The sequence below is a fragment of the Pyrus communis genome, chromosome 16 (assembly GCF_041283825.1).
Source record: "Pyrus communis isolate YQ-2024b chromosome 16, ASM4128382v1, whole genome shotgun sequence".
Lineage (NCBI taxonomy): Eukaryota > Viridiplantae > Streptophyta > Magnoliopsida > Rosales > Rosaceae > Pyrus > Pyrus communis.
The window spans coordinates 497,918-514,436 of NC_142580.1; the positions used below are offsets into that span (position 1 = coordinate 497,918).

The window sequence follows — 16,519 nt, forward strand, 5'->3', positions numbered from 1 at the left end:
TTCATTTGGATTCACTTTGTAAGGATCTTCACATTTTAGCCATTTATCGTATATCGTGCGATCAAAAATTATTTAACTTTTTTTATTTAAAATTAAACACAAATAATATCTAATAAAAACAAACCGTACGATATATGATAAACAGTTAAAATATAAAGATCTTTGAAATCTTCATAAAATTGATCCGAAGAGGATCCCCTTCCCAATGCAAAACATCCTCTATCTAACTTATATGCTCTTTTTTATTCCTTTTTTGCCCTTTCTACTTTCTTTTGTTGGTCCAATTAATTTGCCTCCTTTTTAATTTTGTGCTACCACATGTGAATCTATGTTTATTTATCCATTAATTAATGTGGGTATCTAAGGGGCCAAGCCCAAGGCCCAATCAAAAGGCCCATTTCAGAAGCCTATCCAATTTAGCCCACCTACTTTATAGACTGTCAATCCTCGTGCAATCCCCACTATTTTTGGATTCTGTTAAGATAGATTAGTAATAATGTGGTTCAAATTGTCTGTAGCGAGAGTCAAACTTAATACTTCTCACTTACAAAGAAAGATGAATACTACTAGACCGTTACTAAGTGGCTGGATTCTATTAAGATTGAATTGGAATTTTAAGTGAAGTTTTATTAAACAATTTAGAATCGAATATGTCATACAAGTTGTTTATTAGATTATCTTAATTAAAATTGGATTACTGAAATTCCCTATAAGCTACTGGTTAAGGGAAAATCTTCATTTTTTTACTAAATAAATGTTTTCTCTGATCACCTGACACTGGTAATAAACGTGTTACATGTAAATGTTTCTTCAATACGTAAAACAAGAAACAAGAATTAAATCACAAAACCTTTACACAAAGTACTGCACTCTACAATGCGTAGTACAAGAATCACGGTTCAATCCCTAAAGAATCAGAATACATGATTAATTTAATCCGCCGCGTTAATTACTTTACTAATCACTCACGATCAAATGCTTTACTAATCACTCACAATCAAATGCTCAAGTGTTCTTCCCTTGGCAGACTCTGAACGGTATCCGACCATCTCCCCGGCGAGTGATCACTGCTGTTGGAAGACACTTGGCCCTCCGCCCTAGCATCCCTTATCATCCTTAGAACATCTCTCATCGCCGGTCGGTTCTCCGGTGAAAGCGAAACACAAGCCATTGCAATGTTAAGAAGTGCCTGCAGCTTCTCCTCTGATGCCTCATTGCCCGAGACAGGGTCATCCCCTGACTCAGTCTCTTCTTCGCGCACTGAGCGGACCCAGCTAGGGATGTCCGAACCATGTTCCTGGACAAGGTCTTGGAAGGGAGTCTTTCCGGTTAGGAGCTCCAAGAGGAGGACGCCGAAGCTATACACATCAGCTGGTTGGGTTGATGGTTTTCTGATGTCGCGACATTCTGGTGCTCTATAAAAGAGAGTGGTTGCGCTAGGTTCTTCGAGTGAATTAGGATCTCCGAATAATGTGAGACCATAATCCGTCAAGCAGGATTCAAAATCGGAACCTAACAAGACGTTTGAGGATTTCAAGTTTCCATGAGTTAAGCCGGGGTTCTGGTGGATATAAACAACTCCACTCGCCAAGTCCTCAGCTATTTTAAGACATGACGTCCAGTGAAGCGGCTTACCGCCTCCTGAAGTTCTTGAACCTGTAAAAATCAATTGGAATATATCACAACTAGAATTCGACTAATGACACTTTCAAGAAAACTGCAACAAGTTTAATCAATCTCAATTTCACTAGTTCAGTAACTTCTGGATGAAAAAAAAACTCCGGTGAGTTCTGGAAAATATTCAATGAAATTATACGCAAATTTGACTTGAAATCAATAATGTTAATGTGCAGGATCCTACCCTTCATAAGAATAAGAGTTTGGTGCTTTATGAAAATCCAGAAACTGGTAAAAAAGTGTTCTGTTCATACAAAATTACTGGCTATTGACGAAAAGACATGAGCTTTGAACAAGCTACCAAAACCAGCTAAAAGCCAAGTATATAATGATATGATTAGAATAGTGAACGCACAACGCACACAGTTATATGACAAGAGAGAGACATAGACAGATGGAATATATCTCTGGCTACACGGTTGATGTCTCCAAAAAATAGTCAAATGTGCAACGTGCAAACACGAAAAACGAAGGATTTGAGCCAGTGAGACATCACTAACAAGCTGAGGTCACACTCAAAATTTGAATTGTTGATTAGCAAGCCAACTCCTTTCCAAAGATTGCGATTAATTACTGTAAAATTACCCTGTAAAAGCCTAAATGCAGGGAACACATTTGATCTAATCTTGTCTTTATTTACCTGAACTTCTTGGAGAATGTACTGATAAAGAGAGATTGACAGTAACTCATGCCACACGAGCCTCATGAACAAAAGAAAAAAAAACTTTTCAGACAATTTGCATGCCAAAGAACAGCACTTTCGGAATATTTTGCTTACCCAATAAAAAACTACCCCTATGCTTACTGATACGTTACTTTCCTTTCAAATCACAATCCCACAAGTCCGTTGAGAATTCTTTTTGGTATATGTGTAAATACCACCATCCCAAGCCAACAAGGTCTCTATTTTATTCTTACTTTGCAGAAAGACCGTTTCCACAACTCGAACCCATAACATTTTGATCACAAAAGAGCAACCTACCTAATGGTTGCGCCAAGGCTCTCTCTTATATGTGTAAAAACCATGAGTAATACCACAATACTCATTTTTTATTCAAGCATTATTCTCATCCAACCTAAATTACAAAGTAAAATATTCAAATTTAAATGCAGGAAAGCACTTGATCTCGAAGTCGACGAGCAAGAACGTGCATTATAAAATATACAGAATGTACATGGAATTCAGTCACTGAATCATTGATCACATGAGTGATGAAATCCTATGAGATCTAAGAGGACATTTCCAAAATTTGAACCCTTTGAATGGAAAGGGTTCAAATTTCCTCCATCAGAGAACAACCCAAGCACCAAATTTATTAGGCTCATGAATATGTCCTGTATAAAGATGGGCAACATGGTTTCCAGCCCAGGAACCTGCATGGGGTGGACCCTACAGGCGCCTACATATGCACGTGACCCCACGACACTGATTAGATCATAGTGTCACCGTCATATTTTCACTACATCAATATGGCAAATCCAACATGACCCCACCATTAAATCAATAATCAATGACCTCTAAGATTAATTAGTTAGAAAGTTTACATCACTAAATATGTCTGGTCAGAAAGCTTCGTACTTGGATTCAAAAGATAAAAGATAGATTAATAAGTGATAATATAATGATATAATAGGCTTCCCCACTAAGTTCTCTCAAGATAAACATGAGAATTCTTGAATCAATGAGATAAGTTTAGGTAGGGTTTTCCAACTTCACATTGGATAGGCCCGTCGTGGTTGGACAATCCTATGATTTTATGAAAAGTGTTTTATAAAAAACATGATCAGACAATTTTACTTAAATTTTTCTTGTAATTTGGTCACACCAGATTCCACGCTAAATACAATCTAAGTAGAAATTTTATGTTGTTAACCAGAAGTTAATTTTAAACTTGTGTACGTACAACTGTACAAGCTAAACACAACCATAGTGATTATTAAACGAAAAAAATAAATAAATAAGCAGATAAATAAGGGGAGTAGATGAGATGAGAGGACCGACAAGTCATACCATGAACAAGTGAAAAGAGGCTGCCGTTGGGGAAATAATCGTATACGAGCAGGCGTTCCTCCTTAGCCTGGAAGTACGCCCTCAGTGGGACCAAGTGTGGGTGCCTCAGCTGCCCTAGCAAGTCCACGTGTCTCCTAAACTCCTCCATCCTCGGGTACCTCGCGTCCTTCAGCCGCTTCACCGTCACGATAAACCCGGATTCCATCACCGCCTTGTACGTACTTCCCAACGTGCCCCTCCCCAGCGTCTCCGCCGACGCCTTCAGCAGATCCTCCAGGCTGTAACTCATCTGCTGATCCCCTGCTCCGCAGAACACCAAACTCCCCAGCCCCTCACCTTCCCACGAAAAACCCCCTTGTTTCCCACCATTATTACCATCACTGCCACTGGGCGGACCTGCGGGCCCCTCCCCTGATCCTCCTCCTCTCTCTGTTGTCGGCTCAGCACCCCCAACAACCCCGCCTTTGCTCCTGCTTACCTCCCCACCACCGCCGCCACTCCTCCGGCAAACCATCCACAGCACAACTAAGCAGATTACGACCACCATGAACCCGCCCACGCTCCCTGCGATTATCTTTATCAGTTTCCCGCGCTTGGACTTTGACTTTGGACCCGGTTGACTGGTGGGACTGATCGACGGTGGAAACCCGATAATGCCCCCGCACGGTTTGTCAATTTGCACCCCGCAGACACCGACGTTCCCTAAAAACGACGACGCATTAAACAGAATCAAGGGTGGGGTTACCGGAATTTCCCCGGATAGCTGGTTATTCGACACGTTGAAGAACCGGAGGGAGGTCTGGTTGAGGGGCGGAATGGGACCGGTGAACCTGTTGTCCTGCAAGTACAGGACGTAGAGGCGGCGGAGCCTGAGCAGCGACATTGGGATTTCGCCGGAGATTTTGTTTCCGGCGAGGACGACGACTTTGAGGCGGTGGAGGTCGGAAATGGAAGAGGGGAAAACGCCGGAGAAGTTGTTGTCGTTTAGGAAGAGGGATTTGAGGTTGAGGAGGCCTGAGAGGTCGGGGATTTGGCCGGAGAGGGAGTTGCCTTTGAAGCTGAGGACTCGGAGCTGGTCCAGCCGGTTCAAGATCTTGGGATCCAGAACTCCGGTGAGGTTCGAATACTCCAGCACAAGCTTCGTAACTCTCCCTCTCAGGCATTCCTTCACGCCTTCCCACTCGCACACGTTGCTTCCCTCTCGCCAAGGCAGCGCGTTTTGAGGGTCGATTGTAGATTTCAGAGTCAACAGAGCATCCGCATCCCCTGCTTTTGCCGAACCCAGAAAAACCCAGAACAGCAATGGCAGCAATAAGAAAAAGATTTCACCTTTTTGAGAAACCATTTTTGAAAATCTGCGGATTGGATCGATTTTTCAGACCCCCAACATCTTGAAAATGCAATATTTGAACTTGGATTTTGCTGACTGAGAAAATACAACTCGGAAATCAGAATCTGATATGTGTGTATGTATATGGAAATTTTTTGAATCTCAAAAGCGATAAGATTTTGAACTATTTGAGTTCACTTTCCTTTCTCAGTCTCTGCCCAATCGCTTTCCAAATCTTCAAGATCTAACACCATATCGTCAAATTTGAGTGAGCTATGTTACTATGTATGTAGCAATAGCATTATTAGCAGAAGCTGCCTCTCTGACTCAATCGATCACTGTGCTGCGGCTGCTGCAACTGCACCATTGATTGATTCGACAGCTTGAACCCAAAGAAATGGTTTTCTACTTTTGCTCTGAGAAAAGCACTTCTAAACTACTCTACTCCGAGCTGCGGAAGAGGAGCATTTAAGGTGCAAAAAGCCCCATTGGCGAGCTCTGCGTACTGATCAATGGGGAGACACCAAAACAGTCGGGCTTGGCAATTCGACATCGTTTCCCGAACATTTTCTCTGTAATTGCTTTTTTTTTTGCAGCGTAAGCTTCACGTGAAGGAAGCTCAGAACTCTTCTCTCCTCTCCATGATTTGTATATTGTTAATCTGCAGGCATTATTGAACCCGATAGAATTAAATAAAATTAAATAAATAACATTGGGCGGCTCAAAGGCTCAAACTTTTTTACCAGAGAGCGGTGAAACCTCAAGGGGAATGGGATCCAAATTTTACTCACCCCCCGAGTCGTCGAATTCATCAACTTTCAACAGGTAGCTACACCCTCTCTGAAATTAACAAGCGTCCGAAAAATGCAGATGAAAAAATATTGAAATTGTGAAGGGCTTTGTTTGTCTTGGGCAGAACGAGTTGATTGAGTCGACCCAGATAAATGCTGAAAATTGAAAAGGAAAATTATACATCAAAATCTGGAAAAAGAATGACACATGTCTTCTGCACAGATCTATCAACAAAAAAGGGTCGACAAAAAGTTTAAAAAATAATTACAAAAATAGGATAAACGAGAAGAAAATTAATTAAGCAGGAAATTAAAAGTACCTGATCGAGTCGGGTAGCAGCAGCAGCTACAAGTAGGGGTAATCGGTTAAGTGAAGGAACAAAGACTGGATGTTAAATAATAATGCAGCATCCATGTCCATGTGTATCCCTCTGTACTCTGCATGCATAGTCTGATGGGATAGTAATGCCAAGGCCCTCCCAAAAGACAGTAAGAGGAGAGAGAGAGAGAGAGAGAGAGAGAGAGAGAGAGAGAGAGAGAGAGAGAGTATTGACCAAGGACAACAGATGGTCAGTGTGTTTTAACTCGGGAAATAGGTGAAAGAATTGAAAGCAAAAGATAACGCATTTAATTATTTAACACCAGGGAATAAGTATTTACTTATTATATAGTTTCACAGCCACTCGAGATACTGTTTTAATGCCAATTAATCATATAATAAGTAATTACCAGACGAGAGATTTATTTTTTTAACAGGTAAAAAGTATTTATTAGACCGGTGACGTCATTAAAATTATATTTAAGTTGTCTTCTCATAGTCCATGCTAGGCCACGAGGGGTTGAACTTAGTGAACTACCGGCCACCTTTCTCCATCATTGCGAATTTGCGAAGAACTTACCCATGCTAAAGGTTACATGATATTCCGTATGACATTGGTTATTTGTTCAAGAGAAAAGTCCAGAAGACTTTTAAAAGTGGAACTTTTTATACATTTTATATATTTTTTTATAATATTTTATAATGTTGGTATGAAAAAAGACGTTAAATTATGAGCTCATAAAAAGTTTATAAAGAATCACAGTTTGAGAAAATCTTCTCAGCATTTCAGTTTGTACAATAGGTCATGGTAACATCCCTAGGCAAGTCTGTTTCCTCACTACTCGTACAAAGATTAGTATTGTACACGTGGCAAGAAGCTGGAACAAGTAATTGAGCTCACGTTATTTTCCCGGCCCAGCAAAAAATGAAAAGCGAGGGGTGAGTTGATCACGTTATTTCAATGCTAATTGGTTTTGAGAAATCTCGTCTCCTGATATTTTCCATCAAGATCATAGATTAAGTGATCATGATTTTTGAAATTTTATACAACGATATACCTATTTTGACCTTTTAAAAACTATAATAATTTTCTACTATTGAATAAAATTTCAAAAACCTAAATTACTTGATCCGGTGACCTTGATGGAAAAAATCAGAAAGAATCTTCTCATTGGTTTTGGGCTCCAACAAGTCATGCCAGTTGGCGTGGACTGGATCAATGCGGTGGTTGCCGGTGGTCTTAGTGACGACACACCCGACTATGTTGCCGGAGATCTAGGAGGACCCGAAAGAGATCGAATCTCCTTCAAACAAGCAATCAGTGACTAGCATCCAGCTTTTATTAGGGACAATTATAATAATACCTTGGTTTGAAAAGACTAATAAAAACAAATGGTTAGAAAATCAAAATCAAAAGTCATATCACTAAAAAGATTTATAAAAAATGAGTTTCCCATAATTGTGACGACTTAATTCAATGTCACGCGGCATCCAGTGAATCCGACTTTACCATTACTATTTTCATTTTTGAGGCATAACTAGAAATAATCTCATAACTGCTATAAACTTCATCGTACAAAGAACATGATGCCTATAACCACATCCATAACCAGAAATTAGAGAAAGATAGAACAGAAACGGAAACTCAATCTGCCTGCAATTGGCGGCGGGCTGCGGCTTTCTCAAGTGCCTTCAATCTATTAGCTTCCATTCGCGCTTTCTGTTCATCTGTCATATGATTTTCACTGGATTCCTTTGGTTCATTGTTTTGAACTTGATTAGTTATTTCTTTCTGGAAACTTTCTGATGCAGGTATACCAGCACTAGGAGCAACCATCTCACCATGGAACGTCTGAGACGGTTCCGACAATTAGCAAAACAAAGCACATCAAGCTCTCTACTTATCAACAAATGGAGCTTTAATCTGAACACCAAGAAAACTTCGAGTATACTAAATTGAACAAAATAGCACATACCTGAGTGGCTTTCTCGTAGATTTCGTGAAGCATCTCTTCCTGCGTATCATCCACATCATCGTTCCCTGAAGACGAACCTCCCTGGTGATCACTTGGTCCCTCAGGGTTCAAGGTTTCTGCAGGAAAATAACAAGATCAGAATTCAAAATGGAAACATAGAGAGCAATGGTTGTTCGGAATCAAATATTACCATGATGAATAGAAAGGTACTTCAAATATCAAACAAAATCCAAAAACTTCTCATAAGAATATTTTATAGAGAACATAAGAACTCCCTACTTAATTATTAAAAAAGAGACAAAGTAACATAAAATCAACACAAGTAGATTTCCACTTATCCGTACTATTCTTGCCCATTAGTCTCGGGTAGTCCGGTGCAGTGACGTTCTCCCTCAACAATACTCATATTCCACTCAGCAGCCAATCCATTATCCTAACATCATATTCCTAATCGTGTTATAAACTCAACCTCTAGGCTCAATGGATCCCGTTTCCAAATCTTCCTGACAGGTCTTCTGTTAAATAGTTAGAGCAATTGCACCATTCAATCCTTCCAATTAATACCTCAACCTTTAATGATATTTCACTTCTTGAAACATCTCATTACGTGCTAAATTAGAGCAATTATGCTAAAATGGCAGAGCATAATACCCTCTTGATCATTTGGAACGCCTTCCTCGACCGCTGTTTCACGCAACTTTGTCGGGTCTCCTCCACTTGCAACTCTTTCTCTCAAATCCCTAAGAGTCATCTGCTCAACATTTGGGCAGAAAAAGAATTAGAATTTGAGGCAGACTCCAAAGACATTGAAAATAAAGAGTAACATATCATCAGTACCTTCACTCGTCTGGTGGCGGCAACTTGTTCGACCTTATGAACAAACTGATCAAATGAGTAATATGGTAGCAATCGCGAATGCCATTGTGTGTACAAACCAATTAGATTCCCCAAATCTCTAACCTGCAAAAATTGACAAAAACAATGGCATTTTACGTACAATCCTTCAGTAACCTCACACTTCAGAGAAAAACGCTTCAAAAACAATGGCATTTTACATATAATTTAGAAAAGAAACCCATGCCGACCTTGTAATGGAAGAAGCACACCAACAAAATTTCACAAGAATCAATTAAAGCAACACGTCTGGATAACTGAGGGATTTTCGTCTGAAATTGAGCTAAAACTTGCAATTATAGAGGTTACTTTTTACTAATTTACTAACAAAAAATTAACATAATGTTATGAATTTTCTTGCACACAGAAATGAAACAAGAGCAGAAGTGAGATATCAGACCTCGTGTCCGCGGCCGCGATACTTGAAGGCGCGAGGGAAGTGGCGGAGGACGTAGCCGAGCCCATCGTCTGAGAGAAGCAGCTCCAGCGTCAGCTTCGGCCGAGTCTTCGGAACCGACACCTTCTTCGCCTTCCCTTCGATCCCAGTACCGGTACCGCTTTTGAAAGGATAAGAAGAGGAATTGAGATTTGTGGGGTTAGGGTTAGGGTTGGAATTAGGATCGGGGATAGAATTGGGGGTAGGGGCGGAGGAAGGGCAGTCACGTGACCAGTGGCCTGGTCGGCCGCACTTGTAACAGCCGGTTGCTGCTGGTGCCTTGTCCATTTTCTTCTGATTTTTGCTTTCTGCAACCGACGATCGCTGTTTTCATTTTTTTAATTTAATTTTCTGGATTTATTTTCCATTTTCAAGGTTTATTGGCGGGAAAAATTGGAGGGAATTATGGTAGGCCATTTAAGAAAATCTGATTCTGGGCCCCTTTTAGTCAAGCCCATTTTAAATATCTCAAAATCTAGGCGTTTTTTTATAGAATGACACTAACACGCGCTTAAAATTTGTCACGTGATAGGTTTCAAGGTGTTATTTCATAATCATTCACCGTTGGCATAAGCTTTGCTTGAATTATGTATAAAAACATGAACACCTTTTGAATCGATTTGAAAGAGCTTCAGAACAAATGAATATTTCTATTGGATCTGGTTGAAAAGTATGATTATGAGACAGATGATTAAGATAAAAAGGGTCAATGAAGATCTCGGAAGACTTGAAAAAAAGACTTTAAGAAAATATAGAGTACTTAGAGCTAACAGAAAACTTGACGTATAACCGAGCACAATGACGTTCTTGGATTCATACATTCGAACCCACTTAATAGGATAACGCTTTGTTGTTGTTTTATCTAAAACTAGCTTTTCATTGCATCCAAAAAACTGAACTCATAAGAGAAGAAGTTTACAAGGGAAATCTCGTTACATACTCCCATTCCTTCCCCCCTCTCCTCCCTCTCTCTCTTGCCATTTCTTCACAACCAATTCAAATCAACAAATCCTCTAATTCTCTTTATCAAAAATTGAGGTAAGCAAGTATCTATATCTATATATGTATCACCTGTGATAAGTTTCAGTTCTTAAACAACGGCAGCAAACAGGTTTCGCAGGCTCAAGAGTTCATGGACCAATCGTAGTTCTGGTACACAATACTTATATGCCCTCCGTCACCCAAAAGATGTGTCAAAAGACCTGCTCTGGTTGCATCCAAGTAATTCAGGATCCACTTTAGAATTTCCTTCTCTTGTCCAAAGTCGCCATCGAACCTGCACAAATGAACACACACGCACAATATTTGTTCATCCTCGGCATTGTCTAACCATCACAGTTGCTTTTGGAAATGAACAACGAAAAAGGTAGACTTGATCAATGATAACACACCATTTAATAATTTGGGTGAGGTACACGGTCCTCTTCTCCAAGTTCACTTCCATGCCGCCGCTCTTGAAGAAGTCTCTAGCTGCACATCTCAATTCAGCTTCAACTCCTTGGGGTGAGAAGAATCTTACCGTTGGGCTTGACCTTGTCCCGTTACAAAGTCCGAAGTGAATTAATGGATTCACTCTAGCACAGGCAAGCTGGATTGAAGGATGAAATGAAACTTAGTACTCTCATCAGAGGTTGAGAATTTGCATGCGAACAAAATAAAATGTATGAAGTTAGAATTTAGAGGGGGATAAGACAGAAGAATCGAAGATTGTTGTTCACCTCTGTACGGTTGTCTCCTGCCCCAAAGGGCTTGCCCAAGGAATAAGGAGGTCTACGGTTGTTTCTGAGGATCCCATTCTCGATACTACTGAGTGAATAAGGATGGCCTCCAACTAAATACTGGAAGTCGGAAAAGAATGATCTCCTTTCGATTACACCTTGTGGACGTCCTACCCTGATAACTGCATGGATGACCATTGCATTGTAGAGGTTCAAAAAGAAAGCTAGCCTCTCATCTTTTGAGAGCTCAAAAAGGTTTACTCGGTGAAGTTCTTGAACCAAGTTTATGTACCTGCATTTAAAGAAGGGAGGAAATTGGTGAAGCAAATTTAACATAAACAAGTAGAATATACCCAAATTACTTTAGTTTAACAAAATAAATCCAGGAAAACGATCGACTGATCCTACCTTCGGAACTCCTCACTGTTGCTAATGCCAATGTAATCGAGATGGCGCCTGTCATCTGAGGCATAGGACTCGAGTATGGCAGACATGATCTTGGTGAGGCTTTGGCCAACTTTCGCTGCAGGCTTGGGTTCACTGTCACTTACGGATCCCCGGAAATTAAAGCATTTGGGAATAAAGGGTTCGTGCTCAAGGAAACGATAAAAATGGTTTCCATCCTCGAAATCATTTTCCCTGCACAAATACAAAAGGGTTCTTATCGAGAAAACTAAATCAGTGTCTTTGGTTTTCAGTTGGTTGAACAGATTTTTTCTTACCCAAAGACATGATGAATGAAATGCTTCCTGGCAAGCTGCCTTCCAATCTCAACTGCCTGCAGTTGTCATATGTTGTAAACACAAATCATTAAACTCCACACTCAACGGACAAACTTTTTGCTTTTTAAGATAAAAGAAACATCTGTGTAATGTCTCACATGTAATCTAAAATACAGACTGAAAACACTCAAGGATCGAGCAATATAAAAACTAATAAATTTCAACAAAAGACGATTTAAGAGGGACTAAATAATAATTATACGTCATAATTAAAACAAGAGGTTGAAAACTGGGTCAAGTTCCTATTAATTATGAAACAAGGTTGCCAGATTCAACTTTTGAAATTCCTACATACGCAAAATAGGAAAAAGGACAACATATTGGGGGCCATGTCAAAAACGTTACGTCTACGCTTTCATGAATCATGGCATGAGTCATGGCCTAGGGTGGGAAGGAGCCAAATTATATATGATTGAGTGCGTTATGCATGATATGATATGATATGCAATGGGATCCCGTCAAAGTTCAAACATATATTGATGGATGCACCACCACAACCTTTCTTGTTTCATAAGTGATCATTTCAAGGAGGACTTATATGACACGTGTTCACCGCCGCGATGATATTTTCTAATAATAATACAAAGACATGTCTTAATTTCTCTTTGCATATTCTTATATTATTGACACGAAACGCTACTTTAACTGTATACCCTATCACACAAATTGTTCTCCGTTTCAAGCCGTTGGTTACACAACCAGTCATTCAAAAGGTATATAAAACTTCCATCAAAAACATGGTCCACCAAAAATTTATGACCTAATTTTCCACTACTTTCTCACTAGGAAAAATTCTAAGCTGCAACCTAAATTTACCCTCACATTAGTATGTCTTTCGGTTACCTGAACAATAAAATTCCTTCTTACAGGGGTCGAATTGAATGCCAAGGAGGAGCGCCAGATAATTAACCCAAGAGAGTGGACCTAGTGAAAAGCTCCTTATAATAATAGCACTCACCCAATAATACTGTGGATGGTGGACGCCATCATTGTTTTCGGGAAATCTTACATGTGATGCAAGCTTTTCACACAAATTAGGCTAAAACTTATTGAATTGGAAATTTTAGCTGGTTTAGGTTTGGTAATTTTTTGCACGACTCGTTAATTCGACACAAAACAATACAAAAAAAAAAAAAAAAAAAAAAACGGTTTCTAGCCAATCATTAACAATTCGAATCGTTTAATAACTCGTTAAAGAGTTAAGTAGTTATCCGGTTACTTTTAAAATATCATTTTTCATATTATGACTTTAGACATGATAATTTGTTTCATGACTTATTAACCCGAGATGAAATGATACAACCTGTTAACGAATTGAATCGTTATTGAGTTGTCTAATAATAACCCGCTAACATAACATAATTGACATGATATGTTTACGAAAACTAAGCTAGGTACAACTAAACACTAAAATATATCAACTAGGTTTGGATCGGTAACCCATACTATTCCTAAGCAAATAGAATAACAATTAACTTAAATCAATTATTTTTATTGTAATTTTGTATTTTAATAATCATACACCAACATGGTCGTCATGATTATGTTGGCTATGGTTGAGTGAGAAAGACGCCAAGCGAAGCCCACGGGTTTATCCGAAAGGACAACGGCCAGAACTCGCTGAATCTTTTAACGGTTACTAATTTTTTATTAGCGCGTAATCAGTAAACCGCGGCTAGTCAGCGGTTCGATACGCAGCAGGCCAGCAATTAGATTTTACTGCTGCGCGGCACATTGTAACCAACTGGTCCCGCGGGATTTAATTTAATGACAGGATAAGAACCTGCGAGTCCAGTGGTTACGGTGGTCCGCGACACAGAGAATAACAGTGGAAAAAAAACAGATTTGGAAATTGGTGGGAGGGTCCGTACCTTTCGACGTCCGCAGTCCAAGTGCTGAATGAGGACCTCCACCATCTCGCTCCCGGCGAAGCAGTTCTTTACGATCTTCATCTTCATCAGACGGTCCTGAATCGGCAACTTCAGCCGCAACACCCTAACTATCCCCATCACCTGGTCCGTCAACTCCTCCTCATCCAGATCGTCGAATCCGTAAACCGGCGGCGGAGGCGCATCGTCGGGACATTTCGAGCTGAGCATCTCCTTCAACCGCTGTTCAAATCCGCCGCTGTTCCTCAGCGAGTTGAGTGCCACCAGTCCTCCGAACTGCTTCTCGTTGAAGAAAATCTGAGGTACAGACGAGCTACCCGTCCTCTCCACCAGCTCCTTCTCGCGATTCGGATACACGTCGATGTTGATCTCCACGAATTTCAGCCCCTTCTCTCTCAGAAACCTCCGCACCGCCGTGCTGTCCCTGCAGTTCGACCGGGAGAAGAAGCTGATTCGACCTTTCAGCGCCGCTTGTCCCTGTGGCTGCTGGTGGTCGTCAGACTCGCTCTTGAGCTTGACCGTCACCTTGAGGCCGGAGAGATGAAACTCCGTCACGTCTTTCGATTTCAGATTTTCTTCTCCGTTGCTACTGAGGTGCTGGTCCTTCAGCGACGACAGCCTCCTCACGAACGCCGCCGAGAAATTGCTGCTTCGCTCCCGGATGAGCTTCCCAATCGCCGGCACGTCGACGCCGAATTTCTGGTTATTCGAAGCCTCGTCGGTTGGAGAATCGGGAGGCGATGAGCACAACCCGGGCGGCGCCTCTGGCTTCGGCAGGTGCGCGTGAGGACGGAGGATCCCTTCCCCTGCTGTATCGGGCGTCTCAACGGCTAATTTCACGTGCTTGGCTTTTTCGGGAGAAACCGTTTGAAACTCGTCCGACTTTTCGATCATCGAGGTGGGCGAAACGTTGTCGTCCCGTTCTTTCAGGTAACCATTTCCATTTGCATGTGCAACTTCAATTTCCGAAAAGCCATCTCCCTCTTCCTCCTCGTAATCTTTCTGTTTCGGTATGCCGTTGGGGATAGAATTTGAACGCTTTATTGTTTTCTCGGGCTTTCTCGCCGGCACGCCATTTAACTTTCCGGTGGGTCTACAAAATCTGACCTCTACGACATTGTTCCCGATTCCATTGGTGGAAACATCCATTGATTTCCTTTTTCGCAAGGAAATGCAAGATTTTTCTGTTTTAGGAAAAGGAAAACTGGAAACCCTAAGAGGAGGAGGAGGGGAGAGAGAGAGATAGAAACGAGGAGGAGGGAGAAGGAGAGTGGACGAAAAGGGAAGCGAAGAAAGCAAAGGAAAAATGGGTTAGAGGGAGTTTTGTTTGTTGGAGAGGGAACGATGAAATCGGAGAGGTTTTATGGAGGAAATGCCCTGAGGTTTATCATTTATGGAATCCCCATTTTATTTTATTTATTTGTTTTATAAAAACAAGAAGAGGTCAAACACGTTGAGACAATTGGACTCTTTTAGGCCATATCCAATTGGGTCGCCGGCCCAACCTAAAATATATCACCGACCCCACTTGAACCGTACTATATGGTTTTCAATTGGTTTGCATTTACTATAATAACCCTAGAACCCAGGGATGGCAGAAATCTCCTGGATAATGAGACATTTTTCGGTATGTTCGGAACACATTATATACGTCATATGTAGTTTTACAAATAGAGAGATGCTTGAAGGAGAATTCTCTCTACTTGTATGATAACATATGATGTATTGCTCCACGTTCTGAACACATTAAAGTATATGTCCACTTATAACTTTAGGGATCAGGACGGATGTGGTATTAGGAACTTTCGACGCAAAACGATATCGTATTGTACGGAGGGAGCCATATACACGATGCGGGGCGGCTACGCATTGGCACCCCCAATTCAAAACCAAACAGTTGATATCCCTACTTAAACCATGATCGAGTAGGGGTTTTTGGTAAATAAAAGGATTCGTTAGGAATGCCGTTAGTTTAGGTACGGGCGACTAGTCTAAAAAGAAAGCAATTAGAATTTAGGAAGGTAGTTCCATTGACACGGCAAGAGTCTAAGTGGCAGCATAAGACCCGGCCAAATTTAGTTGATTACCTTAACAATAACGGAGATACTTAACAAGTGCAGTAGTCCTTGGATTTTTGACTTTGATTTTTTTCAAAACGTGGTCTACATAGAAATAGTCTCAAGTAGTAAGTAACAGGATATTCTTTTTTTGTTAGAAGGGTGAATACATTTATTCTGGATGTGCTCTCTACGTATTCATTTTTACTTCTCGTACATTTATTAGAATAATATTTTACACATATTTTATACCTCTTTTACTCATTGTTTAGTCATAATTTTGTATTTAGCTTTACTACGCTTTGTATGGGTTGGGTTGGAATTACGGTTTGAGAACAAAACATGGAATTGAACGCCTAAATACATAAAAACCCGAAGATTGTCAAATTGGACCGTGTTTAATGTTTTGGGCTGGATAAATGAGATACAAATGATGAATACGACCGGTCAAAGCTTCAAATGGTTGGCCCATTGGAATGGACTTATGCATGATAGTCCTCTCGGTGCAAGTTCCGTATTAGCAGAAAGAAGAAAGGAGACCTACAAAATCACACTGCGCGCATACGGAAGCCGAGAGAGAAGAAAGAATTGGAGAATTCTAACTTTGCTGCGGAGTGGAGAATGGAATTTCAGTTGTTT

The 16,519-nt window shown here is 40.6% G+C and overlaps 3 protein-coding genes across 5 annotated transcripts; all 3 read right to left on the bottom strand.

Moving 5' to 3' along the window:
• Positions 1-643: 643 nt before the first annotated feature.
• On the bottom strand, positions 644-6,444 carry LOC137731037 (inactive leucine-rich repeat receptor-like serine/threonine-protein kinase At1g60630). Of its 2 annotated transcripts, none has more exons than XM_068470091.2 (4): positions 6,130-6,444; positions 5,810-5,965; positions 3,689-5,679; positions 644-1,656 (listed from the first exon to the last, which is right to left on the bottom strand). In XM_068470091.2, exons 3-4 carry the CDS (start codon positions 5,031-5,033, stop codon positions 998-1,000), a joined length of 2,004 nt encoding a protein of 667 aa, XP_068326192.1. In that variant the 5' UTR covers positions 5,034-5,679; positions 5,810-5,965; positions 6,130-6,444; the 3' UTR covers positions 644-997. The 2 variants fall into 2 exon arrangements, with proteins under 2 accessions (XP_068326192.1, XP_088543682.1); XM_088687556.1 differs by having other exon boundaries at positions 5,762-5,965; positions 6,130-6,270.
• Positions 6,445-7,562: 1,118 nt separating this feature from the next.
• On the bottom strand, positions 7,563-9,802 carry LOC137731038 (uncharacterized). Of its 2 annotated transcripts, XM_088687557.1 has the most exons (6): positions 9,399-9,802; positions 9,190-9,270; positions 8,942-9,064; positions 8,756-8,855; positions 8,105-8,220; positions 7,563-7,980 (listed from the first exon to the last, which is right to left on the bottom strand). In XM_088687557.1, the coding sequence occupies exons 1-6, from the start codon at positions 9,720-9,722 to the stop codon at positions 7,774-7,776; spliced, it is 951 nt and encodes a 316-aa protein (XP_088543683.1). In that variant the 5' UTR covers positions 9,723-9,802; the 3' UTR covers positions 7,563-7,773. The 2 variants fall into 2 exon arrangements, with proteins under 2 accessions (XP_088543683.1, XP_068326193.1); XM_068470092.2 differs by lacking the exon at positions 9,190-9,270 and having other exon boundaries at positions 9,399-9,789.
• A 478-nt stretch (positions 9,803-10,280) lies between these two features.
• Positions 10,281-15,230, bottom strand: LOC137731036 (uncharacterized). The gene is made up of 6 exons (XM_068470090.2): positions 13,806-15,230; positions 11,875-11,930; positions 11,561-11,791; positions 11,153-11,444; positions 10,826-11,022; positions 10,281-10,710 (listed from the first exon to the last, which is right to left on the bottom strand). Exons 1-6 carry the CDS (start codon positions 14,970-14,972, stop codon positions 10,557-10,559), a joined length of 2,097 nt encoding a protein of 698 aa, XP_068326191.1. The 5' UTR covers positions 14,973-15,230; the 3' UTR covers positions 10,281-10,556.
• Between the last annotated feature and the right edge of the window lie 1,289 nt (positions 15,231-16,519).

Excerpts from the sequence above, each read along its gene's own strand:
- LOC137731036 (XM_068470090.2), bottom strand. The coding sequence starts at position 14,972 with ATGGATGTTTCCACCAATGGAATCGGGAACAATGTCGTAGAGGTCAGA. Across the intron at positions 11,445-11,560 it reads AACAGTGAGGAGTTCCGAAG|GTACATAAACTTGGTTCAAG; the intron begins GTAGGATCAGTC and ends CTTTAAATGCAG. Across the intron at positions 11,023-11,152 it reads CAGGAGACAACCGTACAGAG|CTTGCCTGTGCTAGAGTGAA; the intron begins GTGAACAACAAT and ends CCTTCAATCCAG.
- LOC137731037 (XM_068470091.2), bottom strand. The coding sequence starts at position 5,033 with ATGGTTTCTCAAAAAGGTGAAATCTTTTTCTTATTGCTGCCATTGCTG. Across the intron at positions 1,657-3,688 it reads CCTCTTTTCACTTGTTCATG|GTTCAAGAACTTCAGGAGGC; the intron begins GTATGACTTGTC and ends TGATTTTTACAG.
- LOC137731038 (XM_088687557.1), bottom strand. The coding sequence starts at position 9,722 with ATGGACAAGGCACCAGCAGCAACCGGCTGTTACAAGTGCGGCCGACCA. Across the intron at positions 9,065-9,189 it reads TGTGCTTCTTCCATTACAAG|GTTAGAGATTTGGGGAATCT; the intron begins GTCGGCATGGGT and ends CAATTTTTGCAG. Across the intron at positions 8,856-8,941 it reads CCGCCACCAGACGAGTGAAG|ATGACTCTTAGGGATTTGAG; the intron begins GTACTGATGATA and ends AATGTTGAGCAG.